General features: G+C 50.5%; 4 protein-coding genes across 8 annotated transcripts; 1 reads left to right on the forward strand and 3 right to left on the reverse strand.

Annotated features, from left to right (window-relative positions):
- Positions 1-133: 133 nt before the first annotated feature.
- On the forward strand, positions 134-6,779 carry LOC127600462 (gamma-aminobutyric acid type B receptor subunit 2-like). 3 transcript variants are annotated; one of them, XM_052065030.1, is made up of 16 exons: positions 134-1,003; positions 1,214-1,351; positions 1,440-1,604; positions 2,174-2,275; positions 2,379-2,453; positions 2,532-2,717; positions 3,484-3,723; positions 3,784-3,844; positions 3,935-4,015; positions 4,098-4,357; positions 4,991-5,191; positions 5,263-5,373; positions 5,459-5,689; positions 5,767-5,859; positions 5,944-6,077; positions 6,312-6,779. In XM_052065030.1, the coding sequence occupies exons 1-16, from the start codon at positions 743-745 to the stop codon at positions 6,436-6,438; spliced, it is 2,466 nt and encodes an 821-aa protein (XP_051920990.1). In that variant the 5' UTR covers positions 134-742; the 3' UTR covers positions 6,439-6,779. The 3 variants fall into 3 exon arrangements, with proteins under 3 accessions (XP_051920990.1, XP_051920991.1, XP_051920992.1); XM_052065031.1 differs by having other exon boundaries at positions 6,001-6,077; XM_052065032.1 differs by lacking the exon at positions 134-1,003 and having other exon boundaries at positions 1,013-1,351.
- Positions 6,780-8,859: 2,080 nt separating this feature from the next.
- tmem116 (transmembrane protein 116) lies at positions 8,860-14,486 on the reverse strand. The gene is made up of 11 exons (XM_052064489.1): positions 13,469-14,486; positions 13,307-13,353; positions 12,518-12,584; positions 12,325-12,450; positions 12,041-12,145; positions 11,750-11,799; positions 11,582-11,665; positions 11,357-11,486; positions 10,615-10,759; positions 9,766-9,848; positions 8,860-9,685 (listed from the first exon to the last, which is right to left on the reverse strand). Exons 1-11 carry the CDS (start codon positions 13,511-13,513, stop codon positions 9,533-9,535), a joined length of 1,035 nt encoding a protein of 344 aa, XP_051920449.1. The 5' UTR covers positions 13,514-14,486; the 3' UTR covers positions 8,860-9,532.
- A 123-nt stretch (positions 14,487-14,609) lies between these two features.
- Positions 14,610-19,360, reverse strand: LOC127600186 (zinc finger protein 189-like). Of its 3 annotated transcripts, none has more exons than XM_052064488.1 (7): positions 18,906-19,360; positions 18,101-18,447; positions 17,721-17,999; positions 17,310-17,367; positions 16,461-16,858; positions 15,601-15,748; positions 14,610-15,416 (listed from the first exon to the last, which is right to left on the reverse strand). In XM_052064488.1, exons 1-7 carry the CDS (start codon positions 18,967-18,969, stop codon positions 14,674-14,676), a joined length of 2,037 nt encoding a protein of 678 aa, XP_051920448.1. In that variant the 5' UTR covers positions 18,970-19,360; the 3' UTR covers positions 14,610-14,673. The 3 variants fall into 3 exon arrangements, with proteins under 3 accessions (XP_051920448.1, XP_051920447.1, XP_051920446.1); XM_052064487.1 differs by having other exon boundaries at positions 16,461-16,855; positions 18,553-19,360; XM_052064486.1 differs by having other exon boundaries at positions 18,553-19,360.
- Positions 19,361-20,203: 843 nt separating this feature from the next.
- mrps12 (mitochondrial ribosomal protein S12) lies at positions 20,204-21,734 on the reverse strand. Its single transcript, XM_052064491.1, has 3 exons — positions 21,559-21,734; positions 21,150-21,203; positions 20,204-20,963 (listed from the first exon to the last, which is right to left on the reverse strand). Exons 1-3 carry the CDS (start codon positions 21,572-21,574, stop codon positions 20,581-20,583), a joined length of 453 nt encoding a protein of 150 aa, XP_051920451.1. The 5' UTR covers positions 21,575-21,734; the 3' UTR covers positions 20,204-20,580.
- Between the last annotated feature and the right edge of the window lie 44 nt (positions 21,735-21,778).

Raw genomic sequence — 21,778 nt, forward strand, 5'->3', positions numbered from 1 at the left:
TGACAACAGCAGAGCTTAGAATTTGGAGCAAAACAAACCTCCAGAGTCATACAAAAACTCTGCTGTCGGCCTAGTTGGTTTTGTGACAACATGCTAATGTTGACAGGCTAATCGGTCTTATCTTGATGTGCTAATGCGGCTAACCGGTGCCTTCTCCAATATACACATGCTAATGTAGCTAAGTAATTCCTCAGAAACATGCTAATCCTCACCGCAGAGATGCTAACATGCTAATGTTACTATTTGTTTTCATGTCTACATGCCAATGCTAATTGGTAGCGTGACCAACTAATGCCACTTGCCTGCATCCATTTCAACATACTAATTTAGTCATGTGATCTAGCTAATAGTATTTACATCAACTCGCTATGGTTGACGTGCTACTGTCAACAATCTAATCTAGCTAACAGGTTCCCACCCAGCGTGCTAAGCGGTTCCATGTCAACATGCGAATTTAGAAATGCTATGTAGCTAGCTGGTTCCCGCCCAGCATGCAAATGCTGATGTGTGAATGCAATTAACTGGCTCCATGCTAAGGTAGCTAACACGGTTAATAAAGTACAGAATCAGACTGTTTTACAGTTAATACAGCAATAGCAAATCTTTTTCAAAATGTCCACTGAAGAGGTCCAGGTGGTGGTGTGACCCGTCGCCATGGTGACGATGCTGATCCGCATCCTGATCCTTTGATCCGCTGCTCAAGTCGTCGGGCCGGCAGGCAGGACACGCTCACTTGCCCGGGATGCCGTTCCTTTGGCGGCGACTCAAAGTCCTCGGGTTCCTGTTGGTCCTGTGTGGCGCGTCGACGGACTCTGTGCCAACGCCGGCGGTCACAGGCCATCCGCTTCCTGTCCTGTGGATGCTTCCGGGGCCTTCGGGCGGGGGCGGAGCCAATGCCAGCGCCGGCCTGACGCTGGCCGTCCGCATGGCTCTCGAGGACCTCGAGAGACAACCGGCCCCCCTCGGGGATTACCGCCTGCAAATGGAAGTGATACACACACAGGTGGGGGGTGGGGGGGGCGACGTTCAATGTGTGTTGAGGTTGAACGTTGTATGTTAATGTGATTAATGGACGTGTATGTTCACGTGTTGCCACGAACGTTGTCCGTGCGTGTTCAGGTGACCATTCGCCACACTTGATCATGTGACCATTGAAAATGCACTAAAATTATTGTCGACCATGACGGCCAGAGTCTTTTTATGTTTGATTCAGTGTGACCTGTCATCGTCCCTCAAATCTCTCTTTGATGCCATCTGGGCGGGGCCAAAGTACCTGCTCCTGCTCGGAGGGGCGTGTCCTGCAGTGGCAACTCGGCTAGCTGGCGCTCTGCCAGCTCTCCGGATGGTTCAGGTCCTTTTGGGGGTTGTTTTCCAATTCGGGGACTTGAGGAGGGGCTGCAAAGTTATCGTCAGGTCTCGACGTGTCACTTCCTGTCCAGGTGTCTTACGGTAATGAGGCGTCCCGGCTATCCGGCGGGAAACGGCACGGGAACGTGTTCACCTTGGCGCCGTCGGGTCGAGCTGTCAATCGGGCGGCCGTCGAGCTGCTGCGACGCTTCGGCTGGACGCGCGTCGGCCTAGTGGCCGGAGAGTCATCCGCGGAGGTAAGTGATGCCCTTTGGCGCCCCCGTCTGGTGGGATGTTGAGCAGGTCAGACAAGAGGCTCCCTCCTCTCTTCCCCACTCGCTCGGCACCCAACAGGACTGATTTCGAGCTTGGATCGTTGGATGCGTAAATTCTTGTATTTAGCTACGTCGTTGCAGGGTACAAAAAAAGTCCGAAAATAGATTAAATGAGTGCCTGGGTGAGATGGATTTTGGGAAGCTAATGCTGTCTGCAATGCAGTGCTCCATAGTTTTTGCACATTTTCATCGAGTATCGTCAAAATATATTTAGAAAAATTTAGAATTCACTTTGCAGTGTCTTTAAACTGACATTTTTTAATGTTTTGAGTTTTTTAAGGCAGCCACTGAATGCAATAATAATACATACAGGTAGTTACAGTATTATATTACACAGTAATAATAATACATACAGGTAGGTAGTAGGACACTTAAAATACGGAATCGGAAATAGTTCAACAAAAGCCAAAAGTTCAAATAAGAATAGAAAACAAAATGCACAAAGGCCCAAAGTGACGTGGTGTCTCACTCCCCCCCCCCCCCTCGTTTAGATGACCGAGGACTTGAAGAGTCGGATGACGATGGCCGACGTCCGCCTGGTTTCCGTGACGACCCTCCCGGACCACAACTGCACGGGCCTCGTGGACATGAAGGTGCGCTTTGCTTGCTAACCTGAACTTGCCCAAATTAGTTTCCGATATGTTCCGTTACAAAGTCGCGTGATGTGACATCACCGAGTTACAAATGATTCTACAGGAACGCGACGTGCGCGTCGTCATCGTCACTCTCGCCCAACCCGAAGAAGGTTCCCTCTCTCCGGTCTTCTGCTGCGTAAGTTGAACATTCTTTGAACGTGTCGACGACTTGATGGCAACGGCGCGTCAGTGGCGTTGTTGACGGCGTGTTCAGGCGTCCAGGCTGAAGATGTTTGGTGCGCACCATCAGTGGATCGTGGCGGGCGCAGACCCAAGATGGAGGCCCGGGTTTCAGGCTCCCGGCTGCACGTCCGATGAGATCGCCGCGGCGACGGACGGTGCCATCTGGCTGCCCGTCATGCGCGCGGGCCGCTCCGACACGCCGGGGGTGTCCGGACGGGTTGGTTGTCAGTCCGCACATTTGTTTTGATTTAATGGGCCGATGTTCCTCTCTGGGGCGGCCCGGTAGTCCAGTGGTTAGCACGTCGGCTTCGCTGTGCAGAGGTACCGGGTTCGATTCCAGCTCCGGCCTCCCTGTGTGGAGTTTGCATGTTCTCCCCGGGCCTGCGTGGATTTTCTCCGGGTGAACGCACACCCTATGGGGCGGCCGGGTAGTCCAGTGGTTAGCACGTCGGCTTCACAGTGCAGAGGTACCGGGTTTGATTCCAGCTCCGGCCTCCCTGTGTGGAGTTTGCATGTTCTCCCCGGGCCTGCGTGGGTATTCTCCGGGTGAACGCACACCCTATGGGGCGGCCGGGTAGTCCAGTGGTTAGCACGTCGGCTTCACAGTGCGGAGTTACCGGGTTCGATTCCAGCTCCGGCCTCCCTGTGTGGAGTTTGCATGTTCTCCCCGGGCCTGCGTGGGTTTTCTCCGGGTGCTCCGGTTTCCTCCCACATTCCAAAAACATGCATGGCAGGCTGATTGGACGCTCTAAATTGTCCCTAGGTGTGAGTGTGAGCGTGGATGGTTGTTCGTCTTTGTGTGCCCTGTGATTGGCTGGCAACCAATTCAGGGTGTCCCCCGCCTACTGCCCGAAGACAGCTGGGATAGGCTCCAGCACCCCCCGCGACCCTAGTGAGGATCAAGCGGCTCTGAAGATGAATGAATGAATGAATGTTCCTCTGTCGCAAATCTAAAAAAAAAGCCCGCCATCCTATGTGGGCAGACTCCCGAAGATTTCGAGCGGGCCTACCTGCAGAAGACCCGGCGCCACCCGGGCGTCCGGCCCGGGCCCCGCCACGCCTTGGCCTACGATGCCGTGTGGGTGGCGGCCAAAGCTTTGAGTGACCTGACGGAGGCGCTCAAGCGTCGCCGCAAGTTCAGCAGAAACGCCGAGGTCACCGAGGATGAAGCGGCCCGCGCCCTGAGGGACGCCGTCGCTCGCACCCACTTTGAAGGCGTCACGGTGAGGAGATGGCGGACATCAAGCCGCGTGACTGCGATGACATCACCATCTCTTTCTCAGGGGACCGTTTCCTTCCAACACGGCCGCCGAAGCTCCTCCGTCGACGTCATCCAGACTCAAGGTGCGTATGCCCGTTGACAGGATCATGATTGCTGACCGCGTGTTGACGTGATTTTTTTTGCGATTCTTGCCCACGTGTGTCGACTGTCAGGCTCCGCCGGAGTCTTGGTGGGCCAGTTGGACATGAAGACACGCGAGCTGCGAGTCTCCGAGCGTCTGCTGAAGTTCAAAGGTGACGGACGCGTCGATCGCGCCGGTCCGGTTGCCACACGAGTACGCGCGTCTTGACGCCAAGTGGTTGCTGGATTTTGCAGCTTCTTCGGCGCCCAAAGACGGCGTGGAAGTGCGCGTGGAGCGGCGCCGCGTCAGCATCCTCATCTACGGCGGCCTGTCCGCCGCGGCCACGGCAATGGCCGCCATCTCGCTGGGCGTCTTCTGCGTGGTGGCCGGCTGGCGGGCCCGAGAAGTGCCGCTGCTGATGCTGACGGCCGTTTTCCTCTCCGCTACATCCGTCATAGCCGGAGGCCCTGATGATGACTTTCTGGGCCCCGAGACGACGCGCGCGCTCTGCTCGGTGATTGACACGTTTCACATCTCGGTTGTGGTCATGTTTGACGTCTTTGACGTTTTCAAAATGTTTGACCTTTGACGGGTCATCGATGATGTGCTTGACCTCTTTGATGTTGTAGTTGTGTGTGTGTGTGTGTGTCTTTTGTTTCTCGTTGTTTGGCTAAATCAAGGGTGTCAAACATACGGCCTGCGGGCCGGAGCCGGCCCCCAAGGAGGTTCGATCAGGCCCGCAGAATAATTTAAAAGTGAAAAAATAGATTAAAGACACGGAATGGATATTTTTCATAAAATGTACTTCTTGGATTATCCACTAGGGGGTCACACTGTTTTCATCAGAGTAAAAGACAACATTGTTTTGATCAGAGAAGAAAACAGCAGTCTCAGTCTGTCTGAAACAGACCCAAAACATCAGACGGTATCAATGCGCCAATGCTGCTTTATACCAAAACAACGGAACATAATGTTTTGGTTATTTATAGCACCGGCCCACTTGACATCTACTGAGTCCGGATGTGGCCCACAATGTGAAAATGAGTTTGACACCCCTGGGCTAAATCCAAACCGTGTCAGGATTTTGACTTTCTGAACGGCGATTTGACAACTACGGTTCGTTGTTTTTTTTTCTTTTTGTTTGCAGCTACGCGCGTGTTTGCTGGTGGCGTCTCACAGTCTGGCATCAACGTCGCTCTTGGCCCAAACGTGGCACCATTTGTCAGAAGGCAAGGTTCCATCCGCCTACCGCCTGGCCTTGGTCTTGACCCCGGTGGATGCGCTCCTTTTGTTGGCTTGGCAGACGCTGGCGCCTCTCGGGCGGGTGGAGATGCGACACGGACCGCGGGTAAGTCGGTGCGTTCACTCGGCGCGGTGTGTGTTCAAGCGCCTCAAGGTGTCGCTCAACCCCGTTTTCAGGGCGACTCCATCCATCCGGATGTCATCACGTGGATTACGTCCCAACGCTGCGGCGGCAACGACATGGACGCCTGGACCGCCGCCATCTACGCATACAAAGTGCCTCTCGTGGTGCGAGCACACACTCGCATCCTGTCCACAGGTGCAAATGATCGCCCACCCTGCAGTTCGTGAGTTGTGTGTGTGTGTGTTGCAGGTGTGTGGGTGTTTGCTGTCCTTGCTGCTCCCCGACCGTCACGGAGCTAGCGGCGGTCCGTGTGTGTGGTGGTGCGCACGCGTGGGCACGGCATGCGTGTTGTGGACGAGCACGTGGGCGGCCACGGCGCTGCCTCTGATTTCCCACAATCCTTCCCTGGACTTCTGTGCGCTCAACGTTGTGCTACTCGCCTGCGACATCATCGCGCTCGCCATCACGTTACGAGGCCCGGTGAGCGTTATATTGTCATGTATATTTTTCCCCATGGCACTGTCAATGAACCGTTTGATCGATCGATGTGCTCACAGCTCATCGACACGAACGTCAAGGACGGCGGGGTGGACGTGGGAGGCGGGGCCTGGGAGAAACTTAATTGGCAGCTGCAACTTCAAAGTATTGAGGTGAGGCAACAAAGATGGAGGCCTGTGTTGTGGAGGACTAACCGGAAAATGTGTGTGTGTTTGTGTGTGTGTGTGTTGGGGCAGTTGGATGCACAAATCCACACGCTAAGCATACAGCTTTGTGACAAGTGGCAAGCGCAGCTCGGCCAGCGGCAGACAGGAAGTAGCGTCACGACGTCACATGATGTCACCGATAGCGACGTCAACTCGCCTGAGCTGTAAGCGCACACACGCATTCTTCCTCTTTCACCTCGTCGTCACGTCACCTCAAACGGGACTTCCTGCGCAACATCAGCTGTTAATTGGAATTGTTGCTAGCCGTCACTTCCTGTTAATTGAACTACCTGCTTGATCTCACTTCCTGTTCATTTGACTTACTGTTTGCCATCACTTCCTGTTCCTTTTTGTGTGTTTTTTAAATTGGTTTTGGTTTGGGGTTTTTTTGCCATCAGCATGCGTCGGCGCATGTCGCTCCAGCTCCCGATTCTCCATCTTTCCTACCTTCCCGCCATCGGCGGCGTCAGTGCGAGTGACTCCGCCAACTTCGCCAGCTGGGACGCCGCGCTCACCAACACTTAGCAGACGACCGGCGGACAAAACCCAGTCAGCAAAATTGGTCTGGCCCAGCTCTGGGGCAGACACGGCACGTACGCTCGGCCCACATACCTCAATGAATGACGGTCCTGCAGTGGCCCACGTCTGGCATCCGTGATGTGGGCCGCATTCGGCCCAGATCTGAGCCGCATTGTAAAACCATATCTGGCCCTACACCGACCCGACGCTGGGCCAGAACAGGTTCCTGATATCAGCCTGAATTCAACCTCAATTAAGCCACATCTTTCATGAACCATATTTGACCCACATTAAAAAAAAGTCTCAAAAACGACTGTTATAAAAATATGTTTATTGTCATAATTTGTAAACCTCACATATAACTCCACATACACTGGAAAAATGCACTTTTCTTTATTTAACAGTGAACACAAAGTCCAAATTGGAATGCAGCTTACTCTTGAAAGGTATTTTTCTGTCCGTCAAATTATTGCACTCTACATGTCCTCTTTTCTTCTCATGCTCTCCTTCCTGTCACCATCCCGATCAGGAGCCAGATATAGCCATCTTTTGATTGTGACATAAATTTCCTGGTCTGAGGCCCAAGATGTTAGGGCTTCACATAAGAAAAAAACGACCATGAATAGGAAGGCGTTTTTAGCCGAAAAAAAATGACCATGTATAGTAAGGCTTTTTTAGCCGAAAAAACGACCATGTATAATAACGCGTTTTTAGCTGGAAAAAAACGAACATGTATAGTAAGGCTTTTTTAGCCGAAAAAAACGACCATGTATAATAAGGCGTTTTAACCCGAAAAAAAACAACCATGTATAGTAAGGCGTTTTTGGCTGGAAAAAACGACCATGTATAGTAAGGCGTTTTTAGCTGGGAAAAAAAACACATAATATAGTAAGGCGTTTTTAGGCTGAAAAAAACGGCATAGTATAGTAAGGCGTTTTTCGGCCGAAAAAACTACATAGTGTAATAAGGCGCTTTTAGGCTGAAAAAAACGACATAGTAGAGTCAGGCGTTTTTAGGCCGAAAAAACGACATAATAGAGTAAGGCGTTTTTAGGCCGAAAAAAACGGCATAGTGTAATAAGGCGTTTTTAGGCCGAAAAAAACGACAGGAGAGTCAGGCGTTTTTAGGCCGAAAAAAACGACATAGTATAGTAAGGCGTTTTTAGCCTGAAAAAAAAACGACATAGTATAGTAAGGCGTTTTTAGGATGAAAAAAACGACAGTATAGTAAGGCGTTTTTAGCCCGAAAAAAAAACGACATAGTATAGTAAGGCGTTTTTAGGATGAAAAAAAAACGACATAGTATAGTAAGGCGTTTTTAGGCTGAAAAAAACGGCATAGTAGTAAGGTGTTTTTCGGACGAAAAAAATGACATAGTATAGTAAGGCGTTTGTAGCCCGAAAAAAACTACATAGTGTAATAAGGCATTTTTAGGCCGAAAAAAACGACATAGAAGAGTAAGGCGTTTTTAGGCTGAAAAAAACGGCATAGTATAGTAAGGCGTTTTTCGGCCGAAAAAAATGACAGTGTAGTAAGGCGTTTTTAGCCCGAAAAAAACTACATAGTATATAGTAAGGCGTTTTTAGGCCCAAAAAACCCTTTGCTGACTGGGAAGTTACGCATCCACTTTTTTTCCCGGGTTTTTTAAATGTTATAAATTATGAATGATTTTTTTCTTCCAGTTTAATGATTCTAAAAATTATATTTCATGAATTATTCAACATAATTTGTTCAAAAATGTTCTGATTTTCTTTGGTTAAATATTTGTTACAATTTGTTATTTATAGTTCAGTACAAGAGCAAAGAGTTGAAGCTTTGGTCACTGGACCAACTAAGTACCAGACACTTTAAAGTAGGTTTTTAAAGTAAGATTCAAATTTCCTTGGAGACGTTTTGTGGTCCAAGGCTATATTAATAAATTTGACTTGACTAATCATTGGTTCTGATTTCTATTTTCACGTTCGTTTCTTTTGCTAATTAGCCTTTTTTGCATTCGGTTGTTTGGAAAATTGAGGTGTGATGTGCTCTCTGAACCGCAAGGGGGCATCACAGGTGCATTCGGCTGCACCAGAAAAGGCCGTTACAATTTTTTGGGCGGGAAGCACCTTTGAAGGATACGCGTGATTCACACGGTGTGCAGATTACGTAACAGGCACGTGAATGTCACTGAAGCCAAGGGGGCCACGTTGTTTGAAACCGCCAACGCTGACGTAACGCCGGCGTGCTCATTAGCGCTGAATGGGGAGCGTAGGAGGGCTATTTGTCTCGTCGTGACAACATGGCGGGGTTCACTCAACCGTAAATTCTTTGTTGTCCGGTCAGGAGTGGGCGGAGTCTGGTCAGGTGGCGTCGCCTCGTGAAAAACCACGCACAAGTGGGCTCCACTTGGGTCGGGACGGAGAAGGTCGCTTCCAAATTTGGAAGTTCAAACTTGTGCTGCGCACTCAACTCACTTAACCACAAAAACAATCTTCAAAAAAACAGCCTTCAAAATGTTGTTTACTCGAAAACAAAGACAGCTACATTCTTTGTATTACAAAAAAAACACATTTGGATTGTGGGAGGAAAACGGAGAACCCATATTATTTTGACCCTCTTCTCATAAAGTTTTTTTTTGTCTTATTTTCCCACAACATCACAACTTGACTCAGGTCATTTTGTTTCGACCTTGTAATATTTGGAACTGACCTGTGGATAAATTGAAATTTTCGCTCCTGAACTTTCTTCTTAATATTACAAGTTGAGTAATGAAAGTTCTCATTTTCTCATTGACGATTTCACTATTGCCTATGTGGTCGACTGAGAGGGCTTCGTATTTTTTCGGTGTTACTGAGTGGGAAAATTTGCAAACCACCCACCGCTCGAAATATTTCTCGAGGACTGAGAAGTTCCAAAAGGCAAGAAAAGTCCCATCGAGCGTCGACGCCAATCAACAGCCCAACGCGAAACTTCACTTATCTCACTTCCTCACGGGGGGAGTCCCCGCCCTCTTTCCTCTTTCGGCTCTCCGCGCCGCTGTTGGAGTTTCCCCGCCCATCGAAGCAAAAGTGGCTGCAGGTGTCGACGTGACGGCGGTGGGCGGCTGAGCAGGCCCGAGATCCTCAACTTGTGTAGGTCCTCGTTGGTCTCTTCTGCGCTCGCAGCAGCGGCGTCTGCGTGTTAGCGTCGCGCCATGCCAAAGTTCGTCCGGGTGGGCCACGCCCACACGCCAGCGCAGCAAAATGGAGGATGCCCGGCGACGCCGATGTGATGGCCTGCCACGCGCGGAAACACGCGGGTGACCTTTGAACTGAGCGCTCGCAACCAAACGTTGATGTTGGTGAAGGTCACCCACCTGCGTGACGTACAAGACCGCGGTGGACACGCCCTCAACGTCCGACGATGACCTTGTCGCACGCAAGGCCACCAAAGATGCCGCTGATGCAACGACAAGGATGTCACATCATCAAAACTGGCTGTCAATCAACAAGCTTACATCATACGTGTCAAACAGTTGATACGCGTGTCATTCTCATATCATTTCATCAGTAACGGTAATGACGTACCCCACTTTTGAAAATCATTTAGTTTGACAGATGAGTCTTTGAATTGTTGGATGAAATGAGTCCATTTGTCTCCGGACATCATGTTCTCAAATTTTCATTCATTCATTCATCTTCCGAACCGCTTGATCCTCACTAGGGTCGCGGGGGGTGAGGGAGCCTATCCCAGCCGTCTCCGGGCAGTAGGCGGGGGACACCCTGAATCAGTTGCCAGCCAATCGCAGGGCACACAGAAACGAACAACCATCCACGCTCACACTCACACCTCGGGACAATTTAGAGTGTTCAATCAGCCTGCCACGCATATTTTTGGAATGTGGGAGGAAACCGGAGCACCCGGAGAAAACCCACGCAGGCCCGGGGAGAACATGCAAACTCCACACAGGGAGGCCGGAGCTGGAATCGAACCCGGTACCTCTGCACTGTGAAGCCGACGTGCTAACCACTGGACTACCGGGCCGCTGTTCTCAAATTTGAAATTGTCAATTCACTTCTTAAAAACACAACTTCAAGCCCGGGAGACATTTACAGCACAAAATTTAAAAAAAATAAAATAAAAATAAAGTGTCTACCGTTACTGACGGAATTACAAGAAAATGAGCCACATACGCGAACATCCGACATGTAATGTTTGCACTAACTTGGTCCCCAGCAGAGGGCAAATGAGAGGAAGTACGCCAGCATCCGCAAATCCAACGCCCGGAAGGACACCCGCTGCTGGTTGCCAAGGTAACCGCGCGACGTCACCACGCGCCGGTAAACCTGACGAGATTTTCCCATGAGCACCTGGGGCAGGAGGAGCTATGTTAGCGTGTCGTGTCCGTCAACGTGTTACCTGGCATGTTCGCGGTTCACGTTAATAATTGCTCCTTTTTCCACATTGTGGTCGAGGAATGTCACGTGACGGGCGTGTTCGAGTGTCACATGATTTCAGGATATCACATGATGTGCTTGTGTGTAATGACAGTAGCATGGCGTGTCCTGTGACGTCTGTGGCATGCCAACTAACATGTTAGCGTGTTAGCGTGTGATGTGTTAGTATGTCGCATGGCAGTCTTAGCAAGTCACATGAAGTGTGAGTATGTTGTATTAGCGTGTCAAGATGGCGCATAGGCATGGGATAGCACATGCTAGCATGGCGTGTCACATTATTAGCATGTACATGGTAACACATTCCCTGACATGCTAACGTGTCAGCTGGTGTGTTACCATCGTCCTGTGACATGCTACTTGTCAAAGACCTGTTAACGGATAACATCAGGATGTCACATGGAGGTGTGTCATGTCAAATGTAAGCGTGTTATGTTAGCGTGAGGTGTCGGCGCGTAACATACTGCACGACATCAGCACGGTGTGCTACGGCACGCCGCGTGACGGACTCACCATCATCCCGACGAGTGTGAGGGCGAAGGCGGCGAGGAAGACGGCGCCGCAGTAACCGAGCAGCAGGCGGCAGGTTCTGATTGGTTGCTCCGCGGTGACAGGAAGCACGCCGACGGGCATGAGCAGACATCTGCCGTCGCGTGTGTATGTACGCAACATGGGTAAAACATAAATCGCACGTTCGTACGTGAGGCCAGGTGGCACACGCATGCTCATTTTTCTCACCTGTAGGCGTCGCTGCAGTTGCCCGCACAGCTGCCCACGCGTGGTTGGATGAAAACGGGCGCCATCAGGAGAGGCGGAATCACGCTGAGTCGAGACACAAGGTGAGCATGTCATCACGTCGCACGCTAGCAGGCTAACAAGCTAGTGGGCTAATGAGCTCAAACTCACCCAGAGAGCAACGCTGTCATGTTGGTGGTCGGGATGGCTCGCTTGGAAATCTGAGGATGAAAATGGCACATCAAATCAAAACAAAATGGATGCCGGGAATGTGCGGGGCTTATTTGTATATCATTTGATTTCTAACAGTGAAGACACACTCTTGTGAAATTGATTTTTAGCTTTACCAATGTTAATTGATTAAAAAATGGACACATCTTTTTTTGTTGCTGTTGTTGTTATGTGTGTGTGTGTGTGTGTGTGTGTGTGTGTGTTGGTGGGGGGGGGCGGCACAGGTGTTACCTGAGCAGGAAGCTGGTGAGGGACACACCAGAAGTTGAGACGTAGACGAGCATAGACGTTCCACATGTAGTTGAGTGTGTAGAAGAAAGACGCCATACACACAACCTGACACACACACAAACGTGTCAGGCGGACAACAATGTGACACTTTCTGTTTTCAGACGCTCAACAGAACATTTGGGTCACACGGGTTTTTGTTGATGTTGCCAGACTGGGGCGGGCGCGCGCACACAAACACACACACACACACACACACACACACACACAAATAATCTTTTTGGGACCTGTCGCGCGGCATGTAGTCGGTACCAGGCGAGGGCGCCAGCGTGCCACACGAGTAGAGCGCCCCCTAGCAGGCCACAAAGGGCGAGCAGCAGGTCGGACACCGCCAGCTGAAAAAGCGCTCGCAACTAAAACGAAACCACAGCGACGTCAGCGAGTCAGCTTCGCAGGCGCCGTTACGGCCTTCGTGCTCACCTCGGACGTGGCTCCGCCCAAGCGCCGTGACGTCACACAGGTGATGACGGAAGCGGAGCAGAGAGCGCTGCAACGACAGTGGAAGTCTGCCTCGTGATGCGGCCAATACTCATCGACGGCAAAATTAGAAGCGTTTGGGATCAACTGCAACCGTGGGTCTCAGTGGCTCCCTCTAGTGCTTGGGTGACCAACGTAGTGACCCCGAGGACCACATGAATAGCCCTCGGGGATGTTCTTAAAAAACTCACTAGTGAATTGTGACGTTCATAGACGTCAACTGACGTCAACTGTCAGGGACGTAATTTATTTAGTTATTTTAAGTTGCATGTAGTTTTTGTTTCCTAATTATTGAGAGAAACATCATTAACATGACTAGTGTCAGAAATTAATGGTTCATTGTTAATCAATCAAACAAGTATGATTAAACGTAATTAGACCAAATATTATTTCCACCGTGTACCAAATTTGTAGCCAATCACCCTGATCTGTGTACCCAAGATTTAGGTCTTATTTTCAAAAAGGTTGATGATCCCTACTCAGTTGGAAGCTACGTTTTACTTTGCTTTGAAATGTCTTTGGTTTCAAATTTTACTTTTATTGATGGGAAGCACATTGAGTTACCTTGTATATGAAATGTGCTACAGAAATAAAGGTGCCCAATTGTCTTGGAATAACCCAATTTGTTCCGTTTCACGTTACGATGAAGCCGCTCCATCAACACATCGGAACCACTGAGAGCATCAGAAGTGCTTGGAACCAACCAATAAAAGTTTTACAATGGCAGGTCACCTGATGAGAGCGATGACGACGTGGATCCACGGCAACGCGCTCAGAACCTGCAAACAGACACACACGCCAGATGACAGCTGCGCTGAAACTCATTCAAAAATTTTCTTTTGTCAGGTGTCAGTCACGGGGTAGCCGCCCCCCCACTCCCCCCGACCACCATACCTGCGTCCATTCGTGCGTTCTGGTCGGGTTGTGCATGCTGCCCATCGGTCTGTCAGTTCGTGGGTATGCGTGTGGTGTGCGCGTTGCCTATTTATGACATTGACAGGCCGTGGCCACGCCCACAATAGGCGGCCAAGCGTCCTGCCTGCGCGCAGTGCCCCCTGGTGGACTTCATGTGCTCCACAAATCAATGGAAGGGTCGTAATTAAGGTTTGACAGCAGTGGCGGTTCTGGGGGAGGGCCAACGGGGGCCAGTGCCCCTGTAGCACTGATTCTGGCCCCCCCTGTGCCACCCCCCTCCGAACGTAGATTACGTGGTCGCCGATGCGAAAAGTGGAACCAAAGTGCGTGATTTAACATTCTCGTCGGACCCTTTAGTGCGCTGCACCACTTAAAAATGAGCGGGAAATGAGAAGCAGTCCGCAGAGAAGGAACTTACCACGACGTGCGCGCGCGCGCGTGTGTGTGTAACTTTTTTAGTCTCCCTTTTTATTTTTATTTAACTGGATCACTATATAAGACATTGCCTTTTAAAATTTGGATAATTATATGCATGTAAAACATCTAGCTTCAGTGTATTTGCAATTTTTGTACCCGGCAGGCTGGTAGGTACCATATCATCCCCTGGCTTGAATATTCTCAACAGATGGACATGGCGTATTGTTACGCTTGCAGACATTTTAGCCCTCCTACTGTTTTTTTCTCATCACTGTAATATTATGACTACAATTTCAAAGTTAGAAGAAATAAAAAGTCATGTAAGATGTTGAATCTGTCTTTTTAGCCCTGGGTTGAATGTGCCCCCCCCATCAAAACCCCTGGCCCCAGCCCGGCCCCCTTAGTGAAATTGATCCAGAAACGCCACTGTTTGACAGCCTGCATTACGGGAAAAAAATGGATTGGGATTGAAGTTAAAGTTTGAATCAGGGGTTAGGATTTCCAAGTATTGCTTCAGGCCAGGACAGTTTTTTAAAGACGGGTAATTGTTTCTAATTATTGTGAGCTTTCATTTCAGGCTTGGGTTAGGGTTTCGAATCAGGGCTTCAAGCCAAGGTTAGGTTGAAACCCTAAGCATGGCTTGAAGACACTGATAAACAGTTTTCACATTGTCGAAATACATAAATAAAATCAGAAGCTAACATGCTGTTATGCTGATAATTTTTAATTGAAGATAAGAAATGTTGATTTTTGAGGCGCCCAGCGCGTCAGTCGCACTTTTCGGCACTTTGGCTCGTCTCCTCGCCGGTGATGGCGGCATCCTCGGCGGCTGCTGATGTGGGGTCGTCACCCTCGGCAGCGGTTGCCGTGGCGGCAGTATCCTCAGCAGCTGTAGCTGCGGCGGTGGCGGCTTGCGCAGCAGCGGCTTCCTTCGCCTGGTGCCTTTTAACGTGCTTGCGGAAGGCCCGCGCCCCGCTGAAGTTCTTGCGGCAGGTGCGGCAGAAGTAGGGTCGGCTGGCGTCGTGCACATCCACGTGGTAGCTGAGTTCGAGCGGCCGGCTGAAGGCCTTGTGGCATACGGGGCAGTGGTGGCGCACGTCCGAGTGCACCAGCATGTGGCTCTTGAGCGAGGTGGCCTGCTTGAAGGTCTTGGCGCAGATGTGGCAGGCGAAGGGCCGCGCGTCGCCGTGCAGCCGCTGGTGGCGGCGCAGCGCGCTGGAGAAGGTGAAAGTCTTGGTGCAGAGCGTGCAGGCGTAGGGCTTCTCGCCCGTGTGGATGCGCCGGTGCTCCTTGAGATGCACCTGCTGCGTGAAGGTCTTCTTGCAGGTGGCGCACTGGAAGGGCCGCTCGCCCGAGTGGATGCGCAGGTGCTTCTGCAGCGCCGACGCCTTGAAGCAGTCGCGGCCGCACACCGGGCACACGTAGCCGCGTTTGTCCTCGTTGGAGCACCGCGCTGCTGCTGCCGCCCTCGTTCTCGTCCTCGTCGTCGCCATTGTGGTGCCGTCCGATTCTGAAAATAGACGCCGAGGTGGTGGTGGGGGCATTAAAAGGAAAAATGAGCAGAAGACAAATAGGATTAGGGTAAAAACAATTGAGGAAAAAGATCAACATCTTAATAGAGAGGACAAACACCAAGAAAATAAAAGACACGAAGATGAAGGCAGGATCTTGGAGGTGGCGAGAGGTCTGCGTACGTATGAGGGCGGGGCTCCAGGCTTCTTCTTCACCGTCAGAGTTGATGAGACCGTTCACCGTTTCCTCCTCCCGCTGCTCTTCCTTCTTGGCATCCTGGTTGCCGTGGTTACCGGGAAGCTGCTCCTCTTTGGGAAAAGCCTCCTCCTTCTACAGATGACATCGTTATAATCAACAAGATGGCTGAACATCACCAGAACATTTAGAATCTCAATTCTTCGTCCTGAAATGTGCATGTCGCCCTTCTCCCAAACCTTTTGGGACAACCAGATGCCACACACGGTCTCATTTTTGCCACAGAGACAGAAAATGACGTGAAAATGCCACAGAGAAATTAATTTCCTAGATTTCAGTGAGGCCCGCTAATCGAGTGGCAACGTAAAATGGCCGCCGGTGAATGATTCCAAATGGAACGGCATTTCTGTTTGGTCTACAAGCAGACTCCTGAGGCCGTGATGAGATCTCATTCATTCATTCATCTTCCGAGCCGCTTGAACCTCACTAGGGTCGCGGGGGGTGCTGGAGCCTATCCCAGCTGTCTTCGGGCAGTAGGCGGAGGACACCCTGAATCGGTTGCCAGCCAATCGCAGGGCACACAGAAACGAACAACCATTCGCACTCACACTCACACCTAAGGACAATTTAGAGTGTTCAATCAGCCTGCCACGCATGTTTTTGGAATGTGGGAGGAAACCGGAGCACCCGGAGAAAACCCACGCAGGCCCGGGGAGAACATGCAAACTCCACACAGGGAGGCCGGAGCTGGAATCGAACCCGCTACCTCTGCACTGTGAAGCCGACATGCTAACCACTGGACTACTGGGCTGCCCGTGATGAGATCTCAAGAAGACAAATGTCCCACCAGAGGTTGCATGACTCCGTCTTCCATATTGGTGCTGTTGGCAGGAATCGATGTCGTCGTCGTCGTCAGTGCTGGCACAGGTACGGCAGGGAGGTCCAAGAGGTCCTGGCGCTCGTGCGTCTTGATGTGCTTGCGCAGCTCGTAGGGCCTGAGGAAGCATTTGGCGCAAATGTGGCAGCGGTGCGGCCGCTCGGCAGTGTGGATCTTCTCGTGGGCCTTCAGGTTGGTGGCGTTGGCGAAGCTTTTGCCGCACACCGAGCAGCCGTGCAGCCGCGTGGCCGCGTGGACCTCCAGGTGCTCCTTCAGCTTGTACGGCCTGGAGAAGACGCGGCCGCACAGCTCGCACTCGTGGACCTTCTTCTTCTTCGTCTTCTTCTTCAGGCGCGCCGACCGCTCTGCTGGAAAGAAGGGAGAAAGGTGATCCTTTGAGCGGCACGCTGGGCATCACGCAAAGGTTCAAACTGTGCATGATTTTGCAACTTTGTTTTAATTTGTACAATTCAGTTGTATTTCACTTTTAATCTCATCGAATTTGTATTTCAGTTTGGAGTTTTTGTTTCTGTATTTCTTGTCAGCGTAGGCAAGGAATTCAATCAAATTTATTGACTGGTGGACTTCTTCAGCACACCTGGACTATCACCGGGGGAAACTATTATTTTGTTAGTATTATTATATTATATATTATATATTATTATATTATTATAATAATATTATTATTTTGTCGCAGGCTACTTTGAAGTGAAAGCTTTACATGATTTGCTTTTGGGGGCCGGATTTGGCCCCGAGGGCTCGAGTTTGACACCTGTGCTGCGGGTCGGTGGGGGCGGGGGGGACGTCGATTCGTCTCACCTGGCAATGAAGACCCATCCTGCGAGTGCTCCTCTTCCTCACCGTCTTGTTCGTCGTCCTGTCGGCACGGCGATGGCAGCTTTAGTCATGTTAAATGGATGACGGCGTACACACGTACACACGTCGACTCCTCAATGGGCTTGTTGGACTATCACGGCGATACGTCAGCTTAACCGCCATTTTGGATGTGACAAATCTGTCAGCTACAATGTGTACAAGTGCGATACCAAGCGCAAATACGACGTACGTGTATACTGTATTTTCTAATGTCTTCACGGCGGCCATGACGGAAAAAGAACGAGGCCGATGCATCTCGGTTGCATCCACTCGACCGACTTTGCCACATCCAATATGGCATGCGGGCGACACCCGACGACATCATCACCGCAGCCTACCGAGGTAGCGACTCACCACGGCGTCTTCCAGATGTTTCTGCAGATGCTTGCGAAGCAGGCCCGGCCGGTTGAAGCTCTTGCTGCACACAGAGCAAGGGTGCGGCTTGCGGCCGGTGTGCAGCGTGGCGTGGTCGCGGAAGGCCGACGGCGTGGTGAAGACCTTGCGGCACACGGCGCAGGTGTAGGCGTCGCCCGAGTGCGTGCGCTGGTGCTCCGAGCGGCCTGCGGTAGAGGCGAAGCGCTTGGGGCAAAGCGCGCAGGCGTACGGGCGCTCGCCCGTGTGCACGCGCTGGTGCTGCGGAAGGTGAAAGAAAACAAAAAAAAACAAACGCAGATGACAGGAATTAATGGGCGGACCGGATCTTTTTCGGATAGGCGATGCTCACAAGAACAAACCTGCAGAAGGTATCGTCGCTGCAGGAAGCCGCGGCCGCACTCGTCGCACGTGTGCTGCTTCTGCGGGGCGTGGCGCAGGCGGTGGCGTCGCAGGCAGCCCAATTGGGCGTAGCGGGCGCCGCAGTCCTGACAGGCGTAGGGCTTCTCGCCCGTGTGCACCCTCTGGTGAACCTTGACGTTGATCTTCTTGCTGAAGCGCTTGCCGCACACGCCGCAGGCGTGCGGCTTCTCGCCAAAGTGCGCCGCGATGTGGTCGGAGAGGCGCGACGGGCACGAGAAGTCGCGCTCGCACAGCGTGCAGTGGTGCCGCCGCTTGGGAGGCCCCGCCATCGGCACCGAGACGTTGCCTGCCGGAAAATGCACACACGCAGCGATGTGAGGGCTCGTCATTTCGTATCAATCCCTCAATCAGTGATCGGTCAAGTGAGGCACTCGTAGCAATGGTTACACACAGGCTCCCTTTATTGGTATGCAAAAGAATCTGGCAACCACTTCAGCGTGTCGTAGGCGCCAAAACCCCACAACCCTGAACATGGGATGCGGGATTGAAAATGGATGGACAGACTGACATTTGCACTTTATTGATATGAAATTTGGGATTCATTCTTGGAAAAGCAAATCCATATTCAAGATCTCAAGATTACAACTTTCAGAATATCACTTGTCTTGTTTGTGATGAACATTTAGGGGTGCTAAGCAACTGTATTTTATCGTTGGGACTTACAGTGGTACTTGGGGAGCTAATTATTTTTTTTGGGGTGCAACTCCACATTCCAGCAGCACAACAAAACGTAGTTAATAATACCTTCAGCCAGCAAATTTGCAAGCTTTTCTTCTTCTGGTTGCTCTTCCATTTTCACTTCATTCATCTTCTCCACTCAAGGAAAAAAAGGACAAATTCCAAATGAACAGCAGTCACGATATTGAATCAACAACAAATGTTTTTATTGGGCGATGATTGCGATGCTTTTTCCCCCCTGTCTAATATGCATTTTTCTATCGCTTTAAGCGGACGGTTTTAAATCATCTGTACTGAAAATTAACAAAAACGAGAGCGCATCAACATTTTACTTAGATATCAAGTAATGTAAATATAAAAACAGAAAAAGAAGAACATAGCAAAACAGTCAAACGAATGCACCGTGAGGCAAACCATGGATAAATTTGGATAATGATTTTAAAAAGTCGTTTGTGAAGTAAAACGGAATGTTTAAAGCCGTGCCACACATGAACAAAGTAAAAACAAACATTACCGATGCCTCACAATGTTTGTTGGCAAGAGCTCACGTTAGTAACAGCGACCTTATCAGCCCTAAAAACAGCTTTCTCAACCAAGCACAGGCAGAGGTTAGCGAGAAAAAAAAGAAAACGCTTTTTAAAAGCTCGTGGAAGCTAACGCCAGCTAAAGGCGGCTACTACCCAAAGCAGTGGCACTTAAACTGAGCCAATCGGTGTTGAATTTTAAAAATTGAAGCGAATAAAAACCGAAGGCAGCTGACAAGCGTGCATTAAAAAATGAATTTCCCGTGTAGATGACGTCGAACACACGGTCGCGATGATGCTAACGCTAGCTAGCTCGGCTAACGGCGACGTGACGCGCTCTTGTCAGTCAAGCAAGGGTGGGGGGTGGCACACACACTTTGCAATCACCTCATAATCCGGATTGTGTTCAAGGTTGATCAATTAATTACCTTTAGGAGCGGCGCAGCGTCCTTAGAGGATCTGTTTTGGCGTCGAGTCGTCAGCTTGCCTGCGCCCACATGCCCGCGCACGTCGTCGGACGCTCGCGCGCGCACGCACCCTTGCTTCAGTCATTCTTCGAACTACGTACGTACGAGACGAACACTGACAACTTCATTACTGCATAAATTTTCTGCGCGAGTTTTTTTAAATCAATAACTAAATAAAATAAGGCTCTCCTCGTGAGGGTAACGGGTGAGCTGGGGGTCTCTATCCCAGCTGACTTTGGGTGACAGATGAACAACCTGGACTGGTCACAAACCAATGTGACAAACATTTGCACTGATCACCATCTGATGGTTGGCCCATTAGTCAATTGTCACTGGATACATGCAATGAATAATGATTTCCAACACACTGCACGAAGTGAACAGTGGTATTTTATTAGCCCATACCAAAATGGGTGCCTTCAAGTGACTGGCATGTCATGGCGACAGACGGCTGCAACATTGTGAGTACATGAAGACACCATCCATTCTTTTGGTTTGCTCGTACATGTGGTTCATGTTTTTGTCGTTTCTTTGGGAAGCTCCCAAAAAGTTTGTGTGGGATGACATTTCCGGATGAACCCTAAATGCTCAATGACCCTTAGAGGTCAACTTCAATTGTCCTTTCATCAACTTCTGGATGCATAGTGGATCTAACACAGTTCCCCCACTGAAAATGCCTTTCCAGACAGAATGAGCGAATTATGTCGAACGGCTGTCCATGCAGTCGTCACCATCGGCAACCGCGTGCCTTCACTGTTTCTTCTTGATGACATGCGCGCAGTCGTATTTGCCCCTGACAATGGTGAGCTTGACGCCGGGCAGGTCCTGAGTACGGCCGCCCTGCACCAGGACCACATTGTGCTCCTGCAGGTTGTGGCCTTCGCCCGGGATGAAGGCTACCGCCTCCTTGCCGTTGGACAGGCGCACGCGGGCGCACTTCCTGTTAGCCGAGTTGGGTTTCTTGGGCTTGCGGATCATCGTCTTCAGGACCACCGCCTTCATCTGTGGCTGGCCAAAGGTGGCGCCTGGCGCCTTGGGCACGGGCTTGGGCTTCCCCTTCCGGTGCATCTGGTTGAGGGTGGCCATGGGTCGGCTTGCCAGGGGGCATGTCCATGTGCCGACGTGCTGGGATACTACACGCGCATACACACTCATGAATACAGTGGTTCAGGGCTGCACGTAAACATTTTTGGAATATGAATGAATGGCCTTTTGACAATAGCAGACGTTATAATCAAATGAATTTATCAGCAACCAAAAAAACTAAGAACTGGCGATGAATTAGAAAACTGCGAAAGTGATTTTCTTTCGCGACTTGCCTTGAAAGAAGGTCGTGACCGCCGTCGACCTCAAACCTCGCAACAGCGACATCACTGAAACGCACCACAACACGGTTGATTGCGTTGCAAACATGAAGCGTTTATCTCAGTGATACTTTGGGTTTCACACACAGCACATGCACCGAGTCAACAGTCCAAAAACAAGAATATGAACAATAACAAACTGCTTCATTCATTCTCGTGATTGCATTTAATTACAAATGTGATATCTGTGCTTAGGTGAAGTAAAACTATCCATGCTTACTGATTGCGAAAAGAGAGTAAAGCGAATCTCGCACAGACTTGGTCAAAGTGATTTTTTTTCAATTATGGTATTCGCGTTGAGGACAAGCTAACACGTCCTTGTGCTAGCAGCTAGCAGCCGGCATTGGCCCAGGAAGCAACCAACCTTGGAACGACGTCATGTCGGGGACTCAAACGACAGCCAGCGGTCGGCGGTTACACTTTCCACGGCCAAACAAGTCCACGTCGCAACATTTCCAGCAAAAACACACTCACACACGCACACAAAAACCAAACCAAGCCGACGACTAGCCAGGAAGTAGAGGCCGTCAAAACGGATGTACTTCCGGGTGAGGGGTCGACACAAATCTTCGAATGAAACACTC

This window comes from Hippocampus zosterae, chromosome 5 (assembly GCF_025434085.1).
Source record: "Hippocampus zosterae strain Florida chromosome 5, ASM2543408v3, whole genome shotgun sequence".
Classification (NCBI taxonomy): domain Eukaryota; kingdom Metazoa; phylum Chordata; class Actinopteri; order Syngnathiformes; family Syngnathidae; genus Hippocampus; species Hippocampus zosterae.